The sequence below is a fragment of the Myotis yumanensis genome, unplaced genomic scaffold, assembly GCF_028538775.1.
Source record: "Myotis yumanensis isolate MYYU_CA2020_CCGP unplaced genomic scaffold, mMyoYum1.0.hap1 SCAF_11, whole genome shotgun sequence".
NCBI lineage: Eukaryota > Metazoa > Chordata > Mammalia > Chiroptera > Vespertilionidae > Myotis > Myotis yumanensis.
Genome location: NW_027223762.1, coordinates 10322442 through 10346497, shown reverse-complemented (window position 1 = coordinate 10346497; position 24056 = coordinate 10322442). Strand labels below are relative to the sequence as shown.

The window sequence follows — 24056 nt, the reverse complement described above, 5'->3', positions numbered from 1 at the left end:
GTTATTTTATGTGTTATCAATTCAGTAGTGCAAACTACTCTAAAAAGCTTAGATGAAATATATCCTCCATTATTCTGACCTGAATTATTTAATTGCTACCATGTTTTTGTGGGTTCAGAAAGGATGTACAATTGAGATGATTCTAGTACCAACTCCAGTGTGGGGTGGGGTGTGTGTGTGGTTTCCACGGCGCTGACAAGCCATGCTCCAGACACCAGCTGGGTATCTTAGACTTCAGCTCAGCTCTGACACGACTGACCCAGAGAGCACATCAGACCCCATGGCCGAGGGTTCAGTCCTATAAGACTGGCCCCCTCGAACCCAGGGCAGGTCCAGGCTGTCACCTGTGCTTCTGACTGACCAGCTAGAGATGGGAGATTCCCTCAACCCCCTCCTTGGGTTTGATTCACTTGCTATAGTGGCTCCCAGTGCTCAGGGAAGCCTTTTACTAGATTACCAGTTTAGTATAAAAAGATATAACTCAAGAACAGCCAGATGGAAGAGACGGGGGTGGGGGGGGGGTGGGGGCGGGCAGGTGTGTGGGAAGGGGAGGAGCTTCCCTACCGATATCTCTGCATCCCCAGAGCTTCTCCAAACCCCGACCTTTGGGGTATATGGAGGCTTCATTATGTAACATAACTGATTAAATCATTGGCTACTGGTGATTGAGCTCAATCTTCAGCCCCTTTTCTCCCTGAAGGTTGTGGGGTGGGGGGTGGGGGGACTGAAATTTCCAACCCTCTAATCACTAATTATCCTAAATTTATCTTGCTGCTGTGCTCTCACAATATCCAGTATTGTCCATCTATTTTCCTATTTAACTACTTAAAAGTTGTTAAGTGTTTTCTGGATGACATTAGCAATTTCCACAAACATGAACTATTGTAGTTTTTGTTCTTGCAATAATAAATATACATTTATTTTCTGCTGACATTCAATCGCAACATGCAAAGCGGATAAGGTGATCTGTTCTTCCAAGTTACATCTAAAATATATACATATATTTGCAAGCAACTATACTGATATTAGCAGTAAATCTGAAAGACACGGCTTGCATGGTGTGTGGCTATGGGGAAGAGGCGTAGTGGTAGTCCATGTGATCACAAGATCACTGATTAGACACGAGTTCAGGAGTTCTAGAAACAACAATACAGCCAGCCCTGGCTCCCTGACCTGCAGAAGCCCCCTAAGGCTAGAACACAGACTCGGGCTGATACGGAGGCTGAGGCTAAGTTTGTCTGAAGCTAAATTTGGGTGCGTCGCTGCTCTTAACCATGAACAGGATGTTCCCAGGCCGCTCTCCCCACCGCCAAAGCCTGGCTTGGGCAGGGGGTCTGCCCACTCGCAGCGGACCTGCCGCTGTAGGGTTCCAGCTGCAGATCTATGCCACCAGGCGGGGGCCTGTGGGTGGGACTTCGGTTTCCCCCCGCGTGTGAGATGAGCAGCCCACTCTTCATTCACTGAGGTCCTGAATGTTTTCACTTGTATTTCCTTCTCACATGACGAGGCAGCTTAAAATAAGACCGACTACTTGTGTGTACGCAAAAGTGCACGCATTTGAGAATAATTAAAACGAGGCTGAAACAGAGGAGGCCACTAATCATGAGGGAGAAACAGTCCAACCCAGACTTTGTCCCTAACGTGTAGTGACAGCGTGGACTCAGATGCAAGTCAGAGGACTGAATGACCAAGCTTCACGGGCCAATAGCCATGAAAGCTTAGAAGCGTATATAGAGCAGGTGCCACCTTAAGCCTTTTACGTACACCATCTCTTTTATTTCTTAAAATGACTCTAAATGAGAGCTAGGATTGTTATTCTCATTTTACAAAGAGATGGAGACCCGCAAACATGAAGTAACCTGCTCAGGGCCCCTGAGGAATCACCCAGGCCTCAGCCTCCTGCAGCCTCCGTGCAGCTCGGCCCTGCAAACCTCCTGGCTTTGGTTCCCGCTGCTTCTGCTAGTGCCTCAGGCCTGATGGGGGGGTGGGGGGGGAGTACTGACAGGGAAGAACAAGCAGCAGATGAAGAAGCGGCTGGGGGTGACCTTAGTTTGGTTCTATTAAGGGGGCCAAAGGGGTGAGGGTGTTCGTTTCCAAACCCTACGGTACAACAGTGTGTGGGGGGGGGGGGGGGCGGGGGGGTGCTTGGTAAGCACCCACATTCTAGCCACCAGACATGCTGTCAGTCTTGGACAAGGCCCGGGGGTTTACCTTTTCGCAAAGTCCCAGGAAACTGGTGGACGGTCTGATCGTCCGAGGCCCACATTTGAGACACACTGCAGGGTCACCCGCAGGCAACCTGGCCTCCTCTTCCCCTCCAGCCCCCTCTCCGCCGCTTCTCTGCATCCGTCCCTATCTCTATGGGATGTGCCATCAAGTCCCCCTTCACTGCCAACATTGACTTTCCTCCTCCCCAAAGTGCCCTGCAGCCGTGAGGAGCGTGGCCCGTCGGGCGGCAGGTTCCTGCTGGTGTCTGTTCTGATGGGCTGTCATCTGCCGTCCAGGCTGCTCAGTACTTTGACTGTGACCCCGTTGGCTGCAAGGTTAGAATTGAGATTACAACCCATGTTTAAAAATGGAAAATTCAGCGACAGCCACGAAGTTAATGAGGGTGGAAAACCCGCAGGGGATGCCTTCTCCAAGTCATTGGGGGCCTTTTTCTAGACCGGGCCAGTCACAGCTGCTCGCCTCCCTGGAAAAGACCCTCATTCTTCCCTTCTCTGACCCTCTGCGTCCCTGGGTCTTTACTCTCCTGTCCTCTTTCCCCCCGCCAGAACCTTCATTTTGAGCCTTCTTCTCAAATTTTGATTTTGATAGCACAGTTCTTCTACTTAAATAAGTTGTGCTCCGCCTCCGGCTGCTGGGCCTGTGGCCAGACACCACTCTGCATCTTGTCATCTGTGGGGCTGTGGGCACTTCCTGTAACTTCTGAGCCTCTGTTCCCTCGTCTGTAACATGGGGACGCTAGGACTGATGCCTGGGTGGTTGCCAGGGTTAAACGAGGGGTTAAAAGGCCAGCACTGGCACTGCCTGGCACGGCGGATGCCCAGGAACTGTGCTGCGGTGGACAGGGGGACAGTGGTTGTTTGTGGCCGCTCCAGCAGCTCCGGGCAGCGTGACCCTTGTCCTTTCCATGCCACCAACACAGACCCAGACAGGCCGTCACAGGGGAGGAGCCCAGGTGGGCAGTGTGGACCATGCGGGCAGCACATTCAGAGAGGAGCCCCAGCCACCCCTCAGTGGACTGACTCTGGAGAGTGGGAGCGGGGGCTCCGGAGGTGACAGGGAGCAGGGGGCTGGAAGGTGAGGCCATGCCCCTGACGTACCATTCGGGGACTGGAGGTCATTTGGTGAACAGGGTGGGACAGCACTCTTCCTCGTTTCAGTCTAGTGCTGAGACTGCACGTGATGCTATAGGAGGGTGTGTGCCCCGTTTACTATGCTATGGGTGCACCAGGGCCAGCTAATACAACAGGCACCGTGTTTGGTACCAGGATCTCCGAGCATCCTTAGAAACCCTTGGTGTGACAGGTTGACAGGAGGAGCATCCCTTCTCCGAGCCTGAGGGACCAGCAGGACAGACACACCAGCCAGGTGACCTGTGGTGTCCCCGTGGGGGCAGCTGCTAAAGGGCCCACCCCACGCTGTTCCTGAGTCTCCCACGCCGACAGGGGGAGGCCACATAGAAACTTTGGTGCTCGTGGTTCAGAGGGTGAAATCGGGGTGCTTTGTGGGGGCTCTGGTCATGGGATCACACTGTGGAAGTCCACTTGGGCAGTGCGCCCAAACCTGGCTGCCAGAGGGGGCTGGGTCTCTGAGGTTCCGCAGTGAGGAGGGCCTTCGTCCCTCTCATAACAGGCAGTGTAGTGTCAGGGTTGTGAGAAGGCCTCTGGAGCCAAACTTCATTTCTGAACCCCCAGCTCCTTCACTTACTAGGAAGCTGATCTGGGCCAAGTTCCCAAGGCTCCCTGTGCCTCAGTCCCCCATCTGTAAAATGGGGTTAACAAGAGCAGCTGCCTCACAGACTTGGTATGACCAGCCCATCACAGCAACCGGTCTAGCCTCCTCCCCTCCCCCACCCCAGTGCATTTTTGGCTTGCTGTCAACACCCCGTGAGTTTTCACTGGGCCCAGTCACCTGTGCCACTGGTCACTATTTTTTTTACAAGCAGGAATTTTCTGCCTGTTTCCCCTTACCATTATTTTTTAAATCTATGTTTATTGATTTCAGAGAAGAAGGGAGAGGGAAAGAGAGATAGAAACATCAATGATGAGAGAGAATCATTGATCGGCTGCCTTCTGCACGCCCCTCTACTGGGGATCGAGCCCGCAACCCAGGCATGTGCCCTGACCGAGCCATCCTGGCCGGGCTCACCCTTACCATTGTTAATTCATACATTACAAATGGCTTTTGTGAAAATGCCACTTACCTAATGCATGAGATTGTGAAATAATAACTGGTTTCTTTTTTTTTTTTTAATATTACAATGATGAGAAAGGTCTCCATAGCAACGAACTGAAAATCCTGAACATGTGACACTTCAAAGGCCATGGGTACTGCTGGGGCCACCCTTTCAAGATCAAAGTGTCAGCTCTCTATACACTCCCAAGGGTGCCAAGCTTGCTGGGACACATCTCCAACGCTCTGGGACAGACAGGAAGGAGCCGCAACTGTGTGAAAGCTGCGAGTTACAAAGGGCCTGGGTCAATAAAGAAAGAGAATCTCCAAATATTGACATTGCAAAACCAGCTCTCCCCTGGTCTGGAAAACAGCAGCTGAGCTGGCTGGCCTCCCTTCGGCGCTCGCCCAGCCTCTCCACGCGGAAGTTAGCCTTCCCTTCTACTGATGGGCGCTCTGAGGACCCCAGCTCTCCCCTCATCCAGGGTCGCAGGCCTTTCTGCTGGTTGCCTACCTAAGGAGAAATGGGCACTGCCTCTTTGCTTCCCGAAGGGGATCCTAGCGGGAAAGCAGAGCTTGTAAACCACGTGGTTTTGACTTTAACTCCCGGGCCCAGTCCTCCAAGTCGCTGTTGTTTACAGCGACTCCCGGAAACAGGAGAAACAGCCCAGTCTGATGTGATCTCTCCCAGCAAATCCCCTGGCTACCAGGTGCGGCATTTTGAGACCGAAGACATCCTCTCCTTCTACCCCTACCACGTCTCCCCTCTTTCAAGATTTCTTTGCATCACTGGTTTTAAGATCTGGAAAAGCCCAGTCCTTGCTGCCCGAGAAGGCGAGCCCTCTGGCCCTGAGCAGCCCGAGGGGCGGGCCCCCAAGGCCTCAGCCTGGGAAGCACAGAGCTGGGGAGGCACCGGCTGTCTCTGCTCTATGACTCTGCCATTTGCTGGGGCCGCCCGGGGACCTGCTGTTTCAGTTCTATCCGCCCTGCCCCGGAGAAACCCACTCCAGCCCGTTGATTTCTGCACTGGCTGGAGACGGCAGCATTTCTAGATGACAGTTTAAAACACGAGAAACGATGAGATTGCCCAGGGGTGGCACAGAGAGTGAGAGGAGGATGGAGGGCCAGCCCTGGAGGCCACAGACATTTCAGGGGCGCATGGAGGAAGAGAATCATTGAGAAAAACCGTGGTGTTTCCTATTGCTGCTATAATACATCCCCACAACTGAGTGGCCTCAAACAATGCAAATTGGTCCTCTGACAGTTCCAGAAGCCACACACATCCTTTGGCTCATGGTCCCCTTCCCCCAGCTTCAAGGCCAGCAGAGTAGCATCTTCCATCTCTTTCTCTCTATCCCTCCGCTTCCGTCATCACGCCACCGTCTGTCTGACCCCGATCCTCTGGCCTCCCTCTTATAAAGACCCTTGTGATTCCATCAGCCCACCTGGAGAATCCAGGGTAATCTCCCATCGCAACATCCTGAACTTGATCATCTCGGCAAAATCCCTTTTATGATATAAGGTAATTTTCACAGGTTCCAGGGATGAGAACACGTACATCCCTGGGGGACCATTCCTCAGCCCAGCTCAGAAACGAGGAAGGATGCACCAGGCGGGGAGAGCCAGAGTGACAGGGCCAGGAAGTCAGGGGAGCAGGAAGAAGGTGCAGGCACCCAGGAGAGACGCCACCAAAGACCAAACCTCAGCCGAAAGATGAGTGGGGAATGGTTGTTATGTGCATGGTTTCACCAATGGCTAACTGCACGGACGTGTGCTTTTCCACAGAGCGACCCCAAGTCACCACCCTAACCTGGGACTGCACTCGGCATCCATGAAAGGGGGACCCAGACACCGCCACAGGGTCACCCCCACAAAGTAACACGGCCAGCGGCTCTAACCGCATCCAGTCAAACCGTCAGATCTAATTCCAGGTCGAAGGTCGTAAAGCTGCCAGGAGAGCAGCATGAATGACACCACAAGGAAGTGAGAGACACAGCAGAATGTGGGGCGTCCCACAAAGCACTGGCCTGGTCTCTTTGAAGGGTCAATGTCATGAGACACAAAGAGGGCAGGAGAGGGGCTGGGACCGACTGAGATCTGAGAGACAGGGAACAAAGCAAATGCACGATCTTTACTGAGTCCTGATCTGGACGACAGCAAGGCGAGACAATGTTGGGACTATTAGGAAAAATTGAATTGGGACTAAATTTCTTTTAAAAATCAGGGAATGATAGTCTTTCAGGTGAGCTAAAGGTATTTTGTGGCTGTGTAGAAAACGTTGTGGGTTTTTGTTTTTCTTGTTTGTTTACATGTTTTTATACTGGAAGAGACTTGAACTTATGTTTGGACACAGGGAAGGAACCAGAGAAAGCAAAATAGTGGAGACATAGAGAGAGAAATAATGAATATAGAAAGAAAGGAAGTGCCCTGACCGGTTTGGCTCAGTGGATGGAGTGTCGGCCTGTGGACTGAAAGGTCCCAGGTTCGATTCCGGTCAAGGGCGTGTGCCTTGGTTGCGGGCACATCCCCAGTGGGAGGTGTGCAGGAGGCAGCTGATCAATGTTTCTCTCTCATCGATGTTTCTAACTCTCTATCTCTCTCCCTTCCTCTCTGTAAAAAATCAATAAAATATATTTAAAAAAAAAAAAGAAAGAAAGAAAGGAAGAAAGGAAGAGGGGAGGGAACCCTGTGCAGGTTTAAGACTGCAGTGGGTCAGTGGCCCCCAAAACTGTTGCTAGTGCCACAAGAGAAACTAAAGCATAGACTCCCCGGGCCCCCTCCACAGTGCTGAGGCGGAGGTATGGCTGAGCCCTGGGAATCGGTAGGTTTCCCAAGCTGTGCAGGGGCCTCTGTCATTGGCCCGGTGTGACCCTGAAGGTGCGGGATGCTGAAGACAGGCTCTGCAGAAGGATTCAGGCAGCAAAACCAGGTCTGCGGGAAGAGCAAGAGCGGGAGCAGAGGTGACTCCGGGTGAGCCTGACCACAGGGAGGCTGTGCTCCAGGGAGAGGACCCCACACTGGGTGGGGCCCGTCGAGAAGAGAACACACGCCACAAGGCTGAATAAATCATCTAAATGCAGTGCCCCAGCTGTGCGAGCACAGATGAGCTCTTTGACTGCTTTGGGCCTCCGTTTCGGGCAGCAATCCCAGCAAAATGCGGGTGGTAGATGAGCTCAGCTTTTTCTTTTCTCTCTCTTTCTCCCCCCCCCCCCCCCCCCCCCCCCCCCCCGCTTCTTTGTCTTTCTTTCAACTTTCGGGCAGCAAAACCCTTTACCCGAGTGAAAAGTTGCAAGCTTCCGTGGAGTCCCAGACCTGCTCCTGCAGCCCCCCTGCCCCCACAAAGCCTCGAATCCCCGTGAACACCAGTTGAAACGCAGGCTCGACACCAAGATTATATCAGGCACTAGCATGCCGGCAGCTCTAAAATGATGGGAGCAAGAGAATGCTCTTCTTGGGAAGGTCCAAGAAGCTTCCAGACTCAGAGAGCTGGAAAGAGCATCTGATGAGACAGCAGCAAAGGCTGCCTCCAAAGCTGGACTCCGAGTCTACCGTAATCACTGACTTCACTTACTTAGAGCTGCTTGTCCCTACATCCTCCTCACTGTCTGCAGTGCAGTGACCATTAGTTGACACGCTGTCTTGCTGATGAAATGATTCACTGTGATGGAGAATCGAGGAATTTGCAGGGCCCTGAATTTTCAGGCTGTCGCCTATAAAAGGCCCACCCAGGGCTAGGATTCGCTGAGGGGGAAGCAAGAGCTGCTGGCCACCTGCTTCTGTGTCCCCCAGGGGGACACGCCCTCTGGGTGACTGGTTTATTTCCATTCAGATCTTCTCTTCTAGACTACAGTTATCTGAAACAGGACCAGGGAAACCGTATCTGAAGCTGTTGCCAGGGCAACCTGACAAAAGACTTCACCCTCGGCTACTGTCCATGTCATCTGTCAAAGGCGGCTGGCTCACAGAGCGAAGAGAAGGGCACAGGTTGTGACTTTTGGTAAAAAAGGAAAACTGGAAGATCATTTCCTGGTTAAATCAACTTACATAGAACAGGAAAGCAGCTGTTCTATATGCAATAAAAATTCAGAAAAGGCAGGAGGGGAGTGCTAAGAAGGCAATCCTTACACATTTCTGTGTGATATCTGTAAAATCGTTGCATTATCAGAGCTTTTAACACCAGGCTGCCTGAAGACCTGGAGCTGAGAGTTTGCCCTGAAGAGGGAAGAGGAGAGAGGGCAAGATATTGAAGAAAGCAACCGGAATATTCCCGCAGGGATAGACACACATACGAAGCTGGCGGTTCTCGACACATCTAATGGCTCTTCTCTCCCTGAACCATAACCTCTTATGACAGCAGTCACTGTACTGAGGCCAGCGTTGTAGAGCTTGGACCATTCAGCCTGCTCATCATATCCATGAAAATACCGAGGCCCACAGATAACTCTCTCCAGGTTGCCCAGCCAGGTAAGGGCAGAACTAAGCCAGAAGCCCTGATTCCTGCTTCCCCGCGAGGTCTCTACATATCTGGCACCTCTGTCCCATGGATATCAGTTTATTCTAGTTTTGAAAGAGGCATGACCTGGACTAGATTTCAAAGCATGTCCCATGATGCCACGGGCTGGGCTGTGAGGGTGCCAGGCACCCCTCCCATCCCTTTCGATCTATTTTTATATGTCTTAGGGCCCCACTTAAAATTCTTTAAGGGGAAAATCTATTGCTAAAAAAAGTTCGAAGATCATCAGTCTAAAGATAAATACATTAGATAATGGTGATGGTTGCACAGCCTTGTGACTATACTAAAACCACTGAATCATATGCTGTAATGTGGTGAATTTTATTTTTTTAAATTGATTGTATCTAGGATATAGTTATATAAATTATAATATAAATCTTATATTTTTAGTCAAATAAAAAACTAAACATACCTGTATTCACACAAAGGGGAACGTTAAGACAAGCACTGAGCGGTACTCCTGGTCAGAGAGCAAATAGGAATGGATCCTGACGCTGACCCAGAGGTCCCACCCTCCTCCACCCCCACTCCCACCTCCAGAGCCCCTGGGGCAGCTCCTTACCGAGTTGGTGCCCAGGATCTGCAGGTTGGGCTTCTCTGACTCCAGCAGCTTGGCCACCATCTTGAGGAAACTCTCCACGAAAAGGTTGATGCTCTGGCAGTGGCAGGCCATGAGCAGCTGGTCCAGCGCCTCCATGGCGATGCACACGTACCTGGGGAAACAGCACCAATGCCATCCCACCGCCCCACGTCCATTCCACCCGCACTGCCTGACGGGGCGGGGCAAGCTAGATGGCCGCACAGTGACTTCCTGGGCAGCATCGGGGTAATGAGGCTCTTCTCCAAGTTGTCAATGCCTGATGCCATTCCATCCAGTGCCCACTCCAGGCTGAGAATCGGAGCTGGAAGGAGGCCTCAAGGCCAACCTCTCAGCCCCTCATCTTACGGTTGAAGAACATGGGGACAGATGAAGTGTTCCATTTCATGGGTAAACACACGCAAAAAGGACAGGTGCCCAGAAGAGCAAATTCTGAACCAAGTATCCAGTGAGATCAGAGAATGATGTGATCCAAGTCCAGGAGTGTCTGTTGAGCAGCCACTGAGGAAAAGCTCTGGCCTACTCGCTGCAGGGGGCGTAAGGATGAAGAAGTCCTTCAAGTTAAAGAGCCTAGAGTCCAACGATGAGATAAGTACCCAGAAATCTCCTCTAAAGGGAAAATAAGAAATGCTACAAGAAAATCGTGTAAGGCATCCCATGAGGTTCCAAATAAGAAAAGAGATGGCTCTGGGGAGGGAGGCAGTGAAGAACTTTATGAAGACAGTTTATGAAGAATCTGAGATGGGCCTGGGACCGTTGAGGAATATAAAATTAGCAAGTCTTGTGTTTGAAGATCTCCGTTCTATGATGATCTACACAAACAATATGGTTGATGATACCACCATATTTGAGTGGCACCCTACCTCGGGGACATTTTGACCTCATGGAGGATGAGACAGCCACAGAGTTAAAATTATTTCCACCTTAGGAAGAATATGGGTTGTGTCAGTTCCAACTCCCTCACTGGCTCAATTCTAAAGTCTAAAACCTGAGTGAATGCCTTCAGAACTAGGACTAGACAGCATCCAATGGTGAATAGCTTACCAGTTCAATCAGCCCATCCTGTGTTTTGACAACCAGAGAAAAACTTCTTTATGTTTCAAGCAAATCCTAATAACTTCTATCCTTTACTCACAATTCTACGTTTAGGAGCAGCAAGAAGAGGACTGAACCTTTTCCTACCTGCCAGTCCTTCAACTGCTTGAAAACAACAGTCTCATTTTTCTTATTCTCTTCTCCGTGCTAAAAATAAGCAATCCTTCCAAAACCAGCCTTCACCGGACAACCCCCGTCATCCCGGCGGCCTTGGTCTTCCTCAATGCCTCTCTTAAATCCCAAGAAAAATGCCACGAGCCAAATTCTTCCTGAGAATGAGGAGTGCATGTCTACGCTCACTCCAACATGTGTTCCATGATAGTGGCAAAACAAGCATATGGTCCGATAAAGTGAATGTTGAAAGATACTTTTCCCACTTACAAGCCATTTGCATTCTAAAGGAAACAAGGTGGATGTTCACTTTTTTTAAAAGGCCATCTTTCACTCCTAATGAGGAGGTTGCTGCAAGTGTGTCAGGAATTATGTTGTCTTAAATCTTTATAATTTTTTTTAAGAAGTTAAATTTCTGGGGCAGAATGCTAGATGTCACCCCTGGAATCTCTTTCCCCTTTTTCCATAGGAATTTAGAATTTTAGCTGAGTTTGTGGCTGCTCACTGGGAACACTTCCCAGCCTCTCTTGCTGCTAGGTGAGGCCACATGACTAAAGCGTTGCCATGAAAATGAGGGGAAGTGAGGTGAGCGATGTCAGCATGACTTGCTTATAGGACAGGATTGTCTTTCATGTCCTCTCTTTTCCTCCTTCTGCTGGTCCCACATGGCAACAGCTGGGCACCCAGAGACAAAAGTCCCTGGATGACCTCACTGGGCACAGAGCCCACAGACCCCGCCTGGACTGTGACAGGAGAGAAAGGAAACCCACTTCCATGTTGCTGGAGCCACTGTATTTTTGAGTCTCTCTGTTCCCTAAATAACATCAGCATCTGATAATCACGCTGGGGAGGGCTTTAGAACCCGATGAGGCAAATAAGCGTGAGTCCTGAGCAATCCAAAGCAAACCAAGTGACTGCCTTCACAGGAAAGAGAAGAAGTAAGAGTTGAAACGATTCTATCCTCCCACAGGGGAGGTCTTCACAAGCATCCATGGGCTCGGAGTGTGGGCCTTCTACCTGTAGAGCCAAACCACATGGAATTGGAAAGTACTCCCCCTACAGAGAAAATGCAGGGGAGGCAAGGTGAATGGAGAACCCCCAAACCTAACTGGGGTGCCCAAGAGTCAAGTGAATGGCTCTCAGTCAAAAGCAAGCAGCACAAGACCCATCTCAAAGACTGTGGGAAAGCTGTCCCCACGGGCTTTTAATGTGTTAAAGCTGCCTGACACTCTCAAGTCAGGCTCATGTGCTCTATCTATAATAATAAAAGCGTAATATGCTAATTAGACCAGCGTCCTTCTGGACGTCCTTCCGGACGAAGCCGGGGCTGCAAGGGAAGCCCAGGTCCAGGGTGCCAGAGGGAAGCCGGTGCCAGCAGCCGGGGAAAGGAAGGCCTACTCTTGCATGAATTTCGTGCATCAGGCCTCAAGTATATATAATAAAGGATGAATTCAAAGGTCTGTTCTTTATGTGGCAAGCCAAATCATATCCATGTTTTAATGTTAGGCAAGTATTTAAAAATCCTTTGCTAGCGAATCTCTGTCTTCTTTTTATTTCTTTTATTTTTTATTTTTGGTCAGTTGACTTTTAAATAATTTATTAAACTTATTTTTTAATTTAAGTATAGTTGGTATATAATCTTATATTGGTTATATTAGGTCCAGGTGTACAATATAGTGATTTGACATTTTTATACCTTACAATGTGATCGATCACCCAGCTAATTCTAGTAATCTTCTGTCATCATGTAAACTTATCACAATATTATTGTCTATATCCCCCTTCTTCTTTTTACCCATCCACACCTCCCTCTCTTCTGGTAACCATCCCTCTAAAATTGTTAGTTATTGATTTGAGAGAGAGAGAAAAACATTGATTTATTGTTCCACTTATTTATGCATTCATTGGTTGATTCTTGTACGTATATGACTTGACGAGGGATCAAATCCACAACTTTGGCATGTCAGGACAATATTCTAACTAACTGAGCTACCTGGCCAGGCCTGTTTTGTTTTGTTTTTAGATTCCACATATAAGTGAAGCCACATGATATTTATCTTTCACTGCCTGGCTTATTTCACTTAGACCCATCCATGTTGTCACAAAGGGCAAGATTTCATTATTTTTATTGCTGCATAATATTCCAGTGTGTGTGTGTGTGTGTGTGTGTGTGTGTGTGTTAGAATTTTAGCTGAGTTTGTGGCTGCTCACTGGGAACACTTCCCAGCCTCTCTTGCTGCTAGGTGAGGCCACATGACTAAAGCGTTGCCATGAAAATGAGGGGAACTTGGGCAGATTCACATTCACAAATGTGATATCACATTTTCTTTGTCCACTCACCTACTGATGGACGCCTAGGTTGCTTCCATATGTTGACTACTGTAGATAATGCTGCAATGAACAAAGGGGGTGCATATACCTTTTTGAATTAGTGTTCTCATTTGGATACTCGGAATTGGGATTGCTGGGTTGAATGGTAGTTCTATTTTCAGTTTTTTGAGAAAACTCCATGTGGTACTGTTTTCCATAGGGGCTACACCAATTGCAGTCCCACCAGCAGTGCCTGAGGGTTCCCTTTTCTCCACATCTTTGCCAACACATTATTTGTTGATTTTTTGATTAACAGCCATTCTGACCAGTGTGAGGCGGTATCTCATTGTGGTTTTGATTTGCATTTTCCTGATGATTAGTGTCATTAAACATCTTTATATGTCTGTTGGCTATCTGTATTTCTTCTTTGGAGAAGTGTCTTTTCATGTCTTCTGCCCATTTTTTCGATTGGATTGTTCATTTTTTGTTGTTGAGTCGTATGAGTTTCTTATATATTTTGGATATCAACCTCTATATAACATTTGCAAATATATTGTCCCATTCAGTAGGTTGCCTTTTTATTTTGTTGAAGGTTTCCTTTGCTATGCAGAAGGTTATTAGTTTGATGTGGTCCCATTTGTTTATTTTTTCTTTTGTTTCCCTTGCTCGAGGGACTATTACCAAAAAGATTTTACTCAGACTGATGTCAGATAAAGTTTACTTCCTATTTTTTCTTCTAGGAGTTTTATGGTTCCAGGGCTTACAATTAAATCTTTAAGCTATTTTGAGTTTATTTTTGTATATGGTATAAGAGAGTGGTCCAGTTTCATAATACAGCTTGATATCTGATATTGAGATCCCACCTACTTTGTTCTTCTTTCTCAGGATTGCTGCAGCTATTCGGGGTCTTTTTTTATTTCAGATGAATTTTTGGAAAGTTTGTTCTAGGTCTGTGAAATATGCCATTGGTATTTTAAGAGAGTGGTCCAGTTTCATTTCTCTGCATGTATCTGCCCAATTTTCCCAATGCTACTTGTTGAAGAGACTGTCATTGCTCTAGTGTATATCTTTACCTCCTTTGTCATAGATTAGTTGACCATATAAGCAGGGGCTTATTTCTGAGTTCTCTATTCTAGTCCATTGATCTGTGCCTGTTTTTGTGCTAGTACCATACTGTTTTGATTATTACAGCTTTGGAGTATAGTTTGAGATCAGGGAGCATGATACCTCCAACTGTGTTTTCTTTCTCAAGATTGCTTTGGCTCCTTGGGGTCTTCTGTGGTTCCATATAAATTTTAGGATTATTTCTAGCTCTGAGAAAAATAACATTAGCATTTTGATGGGAACTGCACTGACCAAAATGCAAGGCTCCCTAATATTTCTTGTGGCAGCCACTTAATTTCATCTCTTGTGCATCAAAACTGTCTTGCACATGAGTCAGCTTTGCAAACCAAGCATATAAAATAACAGCAGTCATGGCATCTTCTAAATGTTTTGGGTTTTGTTGTTTTTTTGAGACATTAGAAACCATTTCTTAGGTACCCTTGAGCTAACTCTTACACTGAGCAACCATAAGAAACACTGCCTCTCTACTCTGAAAATTTTCCTGTCCATGCTTATAAAATGTTTATTTCTTTTATCTCTGTGAACTGTCAACTATTATTAAATTGCATTTACTATTATTAGAATAAAATATTCTTAAATATTCCAAAATAGTCATCCCTGGGCACATTCACAAATAGATCAGGTCATGCTCTTATCTACAGAGTGTCTTTGAAATACAGAGGCAGCACTGGGTCTTTGAGCTCCTTCTGTGAACAAAGTCACCATTCTTCCCTGCTCCGAGGACTGGCCATTCCTGGCTCACTATAGCCTTGCCCTTGTCATTATAGCCTTGACCTTCAGAGGCCATCACAGTCTCAGCCCAGGAAACCTGCTATGCCTGCGGGCCCTGTTCCAGCATGTTTCAGGTCTGCTCTGTGGGCCAGTGAATCAGACTGAGTCTTGCAGGGCTGGGGCCCTTCCAAAGGGGACAGACTCCCCCTGCAGACAAACCTGGGCACCTTCTGCTAATCAAACGCGGCAGGTGGGAAATGGGGCGGGCAGCGTGGAATTCTCTTCTCTGATGAATCATCCCGGCGGCCTTCTGTATGAAGGGTTTCACCATTATTTTATAGAGTTTACATGAGGGGAAAGGAAGGGGTGGGGTGGGGTTTGGCAAGAGAAGAAACTAGAAGGCCTTCCAAACCCCAGAGCTTAGATTGTTGCTTTTCCTTTTCCTGTAAAAAAATTCCCAGAAAAGTCCTGATAAGAAAAAACCATCCTTTGCTAGAAAAAAAAGAAAAATTGGCTACTGACCAGGAGTGGAAACTCTGAGGGAAAGTCAACATTATGGTAGAAGTGAAACTGAAAGTAACGAATATTAAAGCCTACATCTGTGAACACACTCTTCTTCATTCCCCATCTTTGATCCCAATAGTAAGGATGGCAGGATTGTGACTATGAACTTTGCAAAGAATCTTAGATTAGAAGTCAATGGGACCCTGGAACCCCCCTAGTCCAATGCTTGCTGCCTTGGTCCTTTCTTACCATAACCTACCAGGGTATGTCCTACACTCTCAATGGGAGCAGAGTACTGGCTTCTCAGGGTGATACCTGCTCAGCAGGACTAGGGTCAGACAGGCCGGTCCAAGCAGAGATCTGATCTGGGCTTGGTATCCTGGAAGGTGTCCAGTGTAGCAACTGGTCTGGGAACCTGAGCTGGCCTGACTGGGTCCTTGGAGCGGAATGGGGCAGGAAGGAGGTGCTGAGGACTAGCCCACGGCAGGGGCCCAAGGGAGAAGGCAAGAACAGGTGACAGACCACAGCAGCAGGTGATGCAATAGCTGGGCTTCCCAGCGGGTGAGGCGGGCAGGACCCAAGGACTCTGGGATGGACTGGGGTTCATGGGCAGCAACCACGTCTTGGAGAGGACACAGGTTGGCAACAACAGGAACTCAGGGTCAAGGGTCAAGGCGGAAGATGAGTTACAACAGCTGAGGAAAGTACACAGAGGCTCTGGTGTGCAGGAGTGAGGCAGGCAGTCCCTTGCTTTGAATTCCAGAAGAGGCAGCTGGTGCTGCTTGAACGCCCTGTGCTCAGGAGGAGTGGCCCCAGGAGCCAGGGAGGCACTGAGCCTCCAGGAAAGGAGAAGCAGGCCATGCAAAACGTGGAAACCAGACTTAGAGAGAAAACACAGATCCAGGGGCGGAGATGAAGTCCAGCAGGCAGGAGAGAGGGGCAGCTGTCGCAAGGCCAGCCATCGCCTAAGAATCACTCAGAGCCGTGGCCTTGACAATGTCTCCCTGGTTCCCGTCCTTTCTGTTCGGGTTCTTCCATTAACACTGCCAGCTGTGATCTTCAAAACACGGACCCGAAACTGCGCTTTCCTAGCTCCTTTAGAATAAAATCCAACCTCCTCAGTTTGACCTCTAGAGTTTTCCACAACCTGCTCCTGACTCCCCATTCCACCCAGCAAGGCCCACCACACCTGCCAAGCCTGCTCTCGACCCACTCCAGATGGACTGGCTGTCAATCACCCTGGCTCTCTGCCCTCCCCTTGACGCCTCCATGGGCTCCCACCACTGCCCACAGCACCACCTCCCTTCAAGGCCCCTTCCTCCTGCTGAGGGAGATGGAGAACCAGAGTGGAAAGGTTTGCATTGCGCTGACGGCATGAGGAGGGCCTCGCCTCTGCAGGACCCACCAGCCAATCTGAGATCAAGCTGTCCTGGCACAAAAGCAAGACCAAAGCCTATTCATTTCTATGACCATTTTAAAGAATAAAATTAGGTCGCACACTCAAAAAAAAAGGCAAGAATATAGTGTCCATGCTGATTATATAAATCGCCTCAACATACAGCAAAGCAGGTGGACACAAGCAAAAATGACTTTATCCTAGATTGAGCCTGAAGCCAATATGCAAGCAATAACATTAAACATTAATACAAATTTTGCCTGCCCTCTCTGCAGTTCTCTCGGTGAAAATATTCTGTGGTCAGCAGAGCCACTTAGAACTGTCCACTGCCCTCTGATCTGCCATTCAAAACTGGCATCGTCCTGTTAAAAGCAGCCGTTGCAGCATCTACGTATTTAAAGTCTGGAAAGCCTCCCTGGGGGCTCTAATCGTAACCATTTAGAGAAGAAAACGCTGTTAGAGCTGATCTCTCTCCTCACCCTCCCGGTCTTCCCCTACCCAGTGCCTCCCTCAACACCATCACCACCTTCCTCGTCACGGAGGGTTGGGAGAGCAGAATATTTGCACACAGAAAGGCCGTCGTGCAGGTACCTGGATTTACGGTTTGACCATATGGGCATGAACCTTGGATGTCGGACCCAGTGGCAAATGCACCCTCTTCTGCCCCACTGCCTCCCCACCCAGCCCACCTGCCTGTGAACTCGGTGCTCGTGTGTGTTTAGCATCAGGGATGACAGCCAGAAGTGGGCAGGCAGAGCATAAGCTGTGAATTTCAAGGTGTTTTTCATCAGCACGGACCGCGATGGGCGGAGAATATGCAGAGCAGCAAAAGGCAATCATCCGGTCCACTATCAATGTCTTAAAGGTTTACCCTAAACGTATAACATGGGTTCTGAAAATACCCTTTTCCCTTCCCCATTCTACTTACCCGTATCGATGACGACCCACATCCCGGATGAGCCTCTCGGAGAGGTAGGCGCCGATCCGGTCTAGCTTTTCTGGAGCCGAGAGGGCGTAGAAGGTCAACTTCTCCATGTTGGTCTTCACCAGGCCGTCCTGGAAGAGACGGACCGTTCCTGCTCTCGGCGGCCCTACCGTGGCCGGCAGAGTTCAAGTCTCAAGGTAAAATTCGTTCCGTTTCATCAACATTAGGCAGAGTGCCACTAAGCATGTGACAGGCAGCATGCAGATTTCAGGGACTGAGAGAGGATTAAGATATACTTCATACCCTCCAGAAACTCACAACTTAGCCCAAAGTGTGTTGGCTAGAACTAAAACTAGTAAGTGCTATAAATGTGTATATGTGTGTGTGTATACTTGTGTGTACACAAATGTGTGGATATACATGAAAGCATTTTTGTGCATGTGTGTATAGGTATGTGTACACACACATATGGGTGTGTATGTGTGTGTGTATGAAAGCTTTATTGAAAGTGACTCAGAAGTAGAACATGTTGGATATCCAGCACCAAGCGATGAACAGGAAGGAGAAGGCAGCTCTGTAACCCACAGAGAATCTCCAGGGGGCTCGGGAAATGGGACCCCCACCTCCCTGTCTGCCCATCACGAAGAGGTCACTGAGTCCCAGAGAGCAAGTCAAGTACATCCGATTCTGACGTTCCTGAAAGCACACACGTGGGATGCAGCCTGAGGGGGGTGGGGGTGGGGGGCTTGGAAGCCAAGGAGCCCGGGGTCCTGTGTGCACATCCCAACACCTGGCAGACACCAGGGGGAGCCGGGAGAAGACATGGGCTCCTGAGCCGCACTAAACACAGGAACAGTCCCGGCAAGAGAGTCGGCAGCTCAAGGAACTGTCACCCGGAGACATGAGTGCGAATGATGTCTCAGGTCAGCAATGGCCCAAAGCAGGCCAAGCCCACCCCAGAGCCCTGAGCTCAGAGACCTAAATCCCTCCGCCTTCAGCTCCTCCCCGCCCCCACGGCTCCTCGAGGGGCCCAGGAGCAAGGGGCCCTGGGGGCCTGCTCCCCTCCCAGCAGCCCTGAGATGGAGCAGTGACGCACCTCGGGATCCTCAGGGAAGATGTTGTCAACCAGCCTTTTGTACCTGGGGCGCAGGGCGCCACAGCAGCCGCACACACCTGGAGGGGCAGAGAGAAACCCGTGAGCACAGCCTCCGGGTCAGGCCCAGGGGACCGGGACCAGGCCAGGGTGGCCTGTGAGGAACCAAACCCAAGATGGAGACAGAAAGGTCCCTCCCCTAGAGCGCAGGGCCTCATCCTCCCGGCGGGCATCGCCCACTACTTCCCCACCTGCCGTTTGCCTTCCTCACTCCCCGCCTTTTGCTGGGGGTCAGGCGCAGTGTCCTAGGCGAGGCGATGGCGGCAGCCCCGCACCTGCTCACGGTGCCAGGCCGGGGCGGGGGGGGGGGGGGGGGGGGGGGGCGGGGGCGGCATTTGAGGGGCGAGGCTTTGGGATGGGAGCGTACATATCGGTCAGGCGCTGCCCCCACACATTGCACGGTTATGTACACACACACACACACACACACACACACACACTCACTCTATAAAGCTGCCTCCTCAGCTCGGGAACCTTCTCCCGTGTCAGGAGGATGGACAGCTGGGAGACACGGTCACTCTCCCTCTGCTGCCCCTTGTTTGCTCCCCAATTCTTTCACCCTCTGCCCCTCAATTTCCTCTCCCGCTCTCTCTCCTGAGGCCATTTCCAACATAGACAGTTGTGTGAAACACTGATACATTAACACTATCATTCATTATTAAGATTTGAAAATGCATCTTTCCGGCAGCTTGTCCGGTGTTTGAAAACTGGGGTTTGAGAGTAGGGGAGGGTCTCCCGGGCAGCCACGCCCCCTCCCCCACCACCACGCTGTGGCCCAAGGAAAACCGGTGACAGGTTTTAGAAAGCTGAGTATATTCCATTAGGAGACTGAGATCTGTCTTGGGGGCTGTGAAGTGATGGCGTTAGGAAATCAATGACAACAGAGCAAACCTTGGGGAAAGCACTCCATCTTAGGTCCCATCAGAAAGGGTTCTCAATTGGTGAAGAAAGCGGAGCCTCTGGGAACCAGGGCTCCGTAACCCTCCTCCCGAGCCGGGCCCTCCCAGGGGCGCCCGGCACCCCTCCCGCACCCCTCCCCGCGCCGGGGGAGGAAAGAGGAGAGCAGGGCCGGGCCTGGGAAAGTCTCCTCCCCAAACAATTGCCCCCCATTTCCACCAATTAACGCTGAATTCTGCTCATACAAACTCTGCTTGAAATGCAAATGTGCCCTGGAAGGGTCAGGCCTAAGGGCTTTCAGAAAAGAATAAAGTGCTTCTGTGGGAATTGCTTTAATCACACAAGCTTTACCCTGCGGAGAACAGGCTCTGGGAGTTGTGATTGGGAGGAGCGGGGGTGGGGGTGGGGGTGGGGTGGGGGTGGGGGCCTAGCAGTGCCGGGAGGAGGAAGGAGAGGAGACTGGGCTGTAGAGGTGATTTGGATATGAGCGGACAGAAGCTTTGGGGCACCCCCAGAGGGCAGGATATCAGAGAGCTGGTTTGTGGCACCCCTCTCCCCACCACAGGGCTAGCTATGAACCCCAGCCTCCTCGGGGCCAGGCACAGGGAGGGTGGCAAGCCCAGGCCCCCGGGTTCAGCCCCTCATCTCCTGCCCGCCCGGCCCAGAGAAGGTGTGAGGGCTCCCGCTGGCTGGCACCAGGTTATTCCTCGAGATGGGACAGCTCCTGAGGGTCACGTCCCCCCTCTTGTGCCTCAAAGCCCAGGAGTGACACCTGCCTTCCTCCCAAGGGGGGTGCTTGGCCTCTGGCCACGCTGCTGATGCTTCTAACCCAGACGTCCCAGCAGCCTCCCCCTCCCCGCCCCTCAGACAGGGACGGTGCCCTCCGCGCTTTTAGGGCGTGAGCAGATAGAGAATGAAGTTAGGACTTAGAATACCCGTCAGTCCCTTCTCAGACCTTCCTGAAGGGCCCAGGAGCCGGGCTGCCCCGAGGGGCCAGGCTCTCGGTTGTCGGAAACCCAGACGTGGAGAGCACAAGCCCGCTGTGGGCACCAGGGCAGAAGCCTCGTGCAGGGGTTCGTGGGGGCGGTGGGGCGGTGGGGCTCTAGGCTGTCGCCTTGCCATCTGATCTGCCCCACGCAGGAAAGGGACCGTCATATAATGAAAGTGATTTGGGGGCCTCGGCCAGAGGCCTGAAAGGCCTGAGTGAGCAGCGCTCCACACGTAGGGCGGTCCTCAGAGTCTAACACGGCAGGTAAAGGCCTCTCTCCCACTAGGCAACGAGCTGGCAGAGCTGGGACAGGAGCCCCGCCTCTGGGTGCCACCGCAGCTCAGGAGGTGAGGGGAACCCACAGGCACCCCTAGAAGCTTCCATCCTGAAGGTGAATTCAGAGCAGCTACAACCAGGCCATGAGGGGGGTGAGGGTGGGGGTTGGGGGAGACAAAGAATAGAAGACATTCATTGAGAAGTAATTGGACACAGTTCATGACCAAATACTAAGGGATACATTTGATATATTCCTTTCATCTTGCTTCTGATGGTATTTATTCTTTAAAACAATTTTTAAATCCTCACCTGAAGATTTTTTTAAATTGATTTTTTTGTTTGTTAATCCTCATCGAGAATATTTTTCCACTGATTTTTAGAGAGAGTAGAAGGGAGGGGGAGAGACAGAGAGAGAGAAACATTGATGTGAGAGCGCATGAGCCCTGAACGGGACCATGGATCGAGCCTGCAACCTAGGTACATGCCCTTGACCGGAATCAAACCAGGGACCCTTCAGTCCGCAGGCCAATGCTCTACCCACTGAGCAAAACTGGCTAGGGCTACAACTGATTTTTTTAGAGAGAGGAAGGGAGAGGGAGGGAGAAACATCAATCAGTTGCCCCCCACCAGGGATCAAACCTGCAACCACATACAGGACGGCACTCCAACCAACTGAGCCACCCAGCCAGGGCTGATGGTGTTTATTCTTAATGTCAGTACAAAGACGTATGTGGAGCCGTAACTCACAGCCACGTGCCTACAAAAAAAACTGTTAAATTCTGAGTCCTTATACTTCTGAGAGAGCGCTCTCTGCCTTCTCTTACTCCCTGGGGATCACATCTGGCCGATGCGAACACGGGACATCGACGAAAGTCAGTTTATTAAGGATCCTCTTCTGTCACTAACACGTTAATACCTATTTTAAGTTCGAGCGGGAAACGTGATATGGCCAACTTGACTGGCATGTCGCTGCTCTGGTTGCTGAAAAATCCCATCAGCGGGGATTAACAGGGTGCCCAACGGCAAGATTCCAGCGCCTTCCTCCAACTTTAAACTCTAATTGTGGCTGGACGTGCCTGCCCGCCTGCCCTCTCCTATGGTTGACCGCCCCCCCCCCGCCCCCCAGCCACACCTGCTCTGGGCCCTTGCACTTACTATTCCCCCTGGAATGTTCTTTCCTCCATCCTCCTGGCTCCCACTCCGTACCCTGTGGAGCCTGCCCAGATGTCAGCTCACTGAGGAGAACTTCCCTGACCTCCTTTAAGGTGCTACCCCTTGTCCATTCCTCTTCACAACTTTCCACTGACTGACTCGCTTCATGTCTCAGCTCTGTCTCCTCCCCTAGAAGGGGAGTTTCTGGGCCTCCGGTGCTTGCAAGGCAGTCCTCCCAAGAGGACCTGGGGCAACGCTCCTGTCGGAAACCCGTTGGCTCCAGGGCCTGCGTCCTGCCCGGCCATCTTCCGGAGTGGCCATTACCCTGGGCTCTGGAGGCTGGGCTCACTGGGGCCAATCTGTCTCCAGGACTGGCTGGTGGGTAGCATGGGGTCAGGGTTCCTTCTGCCCTGCCCCTGCCACGTGCTGGCTCCCTGCCCATGTGCTCCAGGTTCGGCCTGGGGTTGCAGCCCTGACCGCTCACCAGAACCACCCTCACATCTCTGAGAAGGAGCCCGAGGTGCTCCACTGGGATCCTGGTGCGCAGCCAGGGCGAGAAGCACTGGCCCCGCGCCTTGCCTGCCCAGCATGTGACGCCCAGCATGTGACGGCTCCATGGGCTCTGGGCCTCTCATCTGGCCGCCAGCAGCATCTGTCTCCCCGAGACTCTCAGGCACTGCAGCCCCGTTTCTCTCTTGCTCTGCTTGCTTGATCCTATTACCTCGACTAAGCTCTAGGCTGAGCACTTGACAAATACTTCAGATGACACTCATAAGAACCAGGAAGGTGTTACACTTGTTCTCATGTCACAGATAAAGAAGCAGGATCAGAGAGGTCTAGTGCCCTGCCCAAGGTCACACAGCACATACCTCTCTGCCATGATTCTCTCTCCCCGAATTCTCCCACACTTTCCCCAAAATATATCCTCAACAACTTCTTAGGTCCATCCTGTGCTCTCCTTTTCCACAGCCACCATCCCTAGGACATCTCCCGGACACCTGAGATCCAGTCCTTGCAAATGCCACTTGGCCAGTCTCCTTGCTTCAATTCTTTGTATATGTAGTTTCTTTTTTTAAAAAAATTTAATTTTATTGATTTTTTACAGAGAGGAAGGGAGAGGGATAGAGAGTTAGAAACATCGATCAGCTGCCTCCTGCACACCCCCTACTGGGGATGTGCCCGCAACCAAGGTACATGCCCTTGACCGGAATCGAACCTGGGAGCCTTCAGTCCTCAGGCTGACGCTCTACCCACTGAGCCAAACTGGTTCGGGCTGTATATGTAGTTTTAAGGCAAATCTTTGCTTGATTCACTTTGCTTCACAGTCAAGCAGTGCAGGCGGCTCGCCATAATGTTAAATATCAGCCCTTCAACTTAGTATTCAACCAGGGGTGGCCCGTAAAGGTGGGGGGTGGAGGGGTTGTGTCCTTCCTCTGCTGCAGCCGGGCCTCTCGCTGTGCCGTCTCCTGGAACAGCCCTTGTCCGGCAGCCAGAGGCCACATCAGAGCCCAGTGTGAGGAGGGCCGGGAGGTGGGAGGAGGAGCGGACTGGGGGAGCCATCCAGCCCTGGAGAGCCAGGCGCTGCGATGACAGGTGTTCCGGTGACAGGGACAGGGCAGAAACTGGAAATGGTGAGGGAGCAGGGGAGTCAGAGCCATGAGCTGGGGCCTTGCCATCACCACACGCGGGGGCCTCCCGCACCCTGGCACCTGCCGATCCTCCTTGGGAGCCCTCCAGCGAATAATCCCCCGATTCTAGCATCACATCCCCGCCCCCCTCAGCTGCCATGTGTATGTACTTCGCACCATATTATCCTGAACAGGCTTCTGCCACTGCCCTCAGGCTACTTCAGGACTCATATTTCCCCCCTCAATAAACTGTGAATTCTTCGATCTCGTTTTTTT

The 24056-nt window shown here is 50.8% G+C and overlaps 1 protein-coding gene across 3 annotated transcripts in view; it reads right to left on the bottom strand.

Annotated features, from left to right (window-relative positions):
• Positions 1 to 24056, bottom strand: part of EFR3B (EFR3 homolog B) — a 70297-nt gene that overhangs the window by 23619 nt on the left and 22622 nt on the right. For all 3 annotated transcript variants that reach the window (XM_070428805.1, XM_070428803.1, XM_070428804.1), the window contains exons 2-4: positions 18783 to 18859; positions 17690 to 17817; positions 9474 to 9624 (exon numbers count right to left, since the gene is read on the bottom strand). In XM_070428805.1, the coding sequence (XP_070284906.1) occupies positions 9474 to 9624; positions 17690 to 17817; positions 18783 to 18859 (356 nt within the window). The remainder of the gene's footprint in view (positions 1 to 9473; positions 9625 to 17689; positions 17818 to 18782; positions 18860 to 24056) is intronic.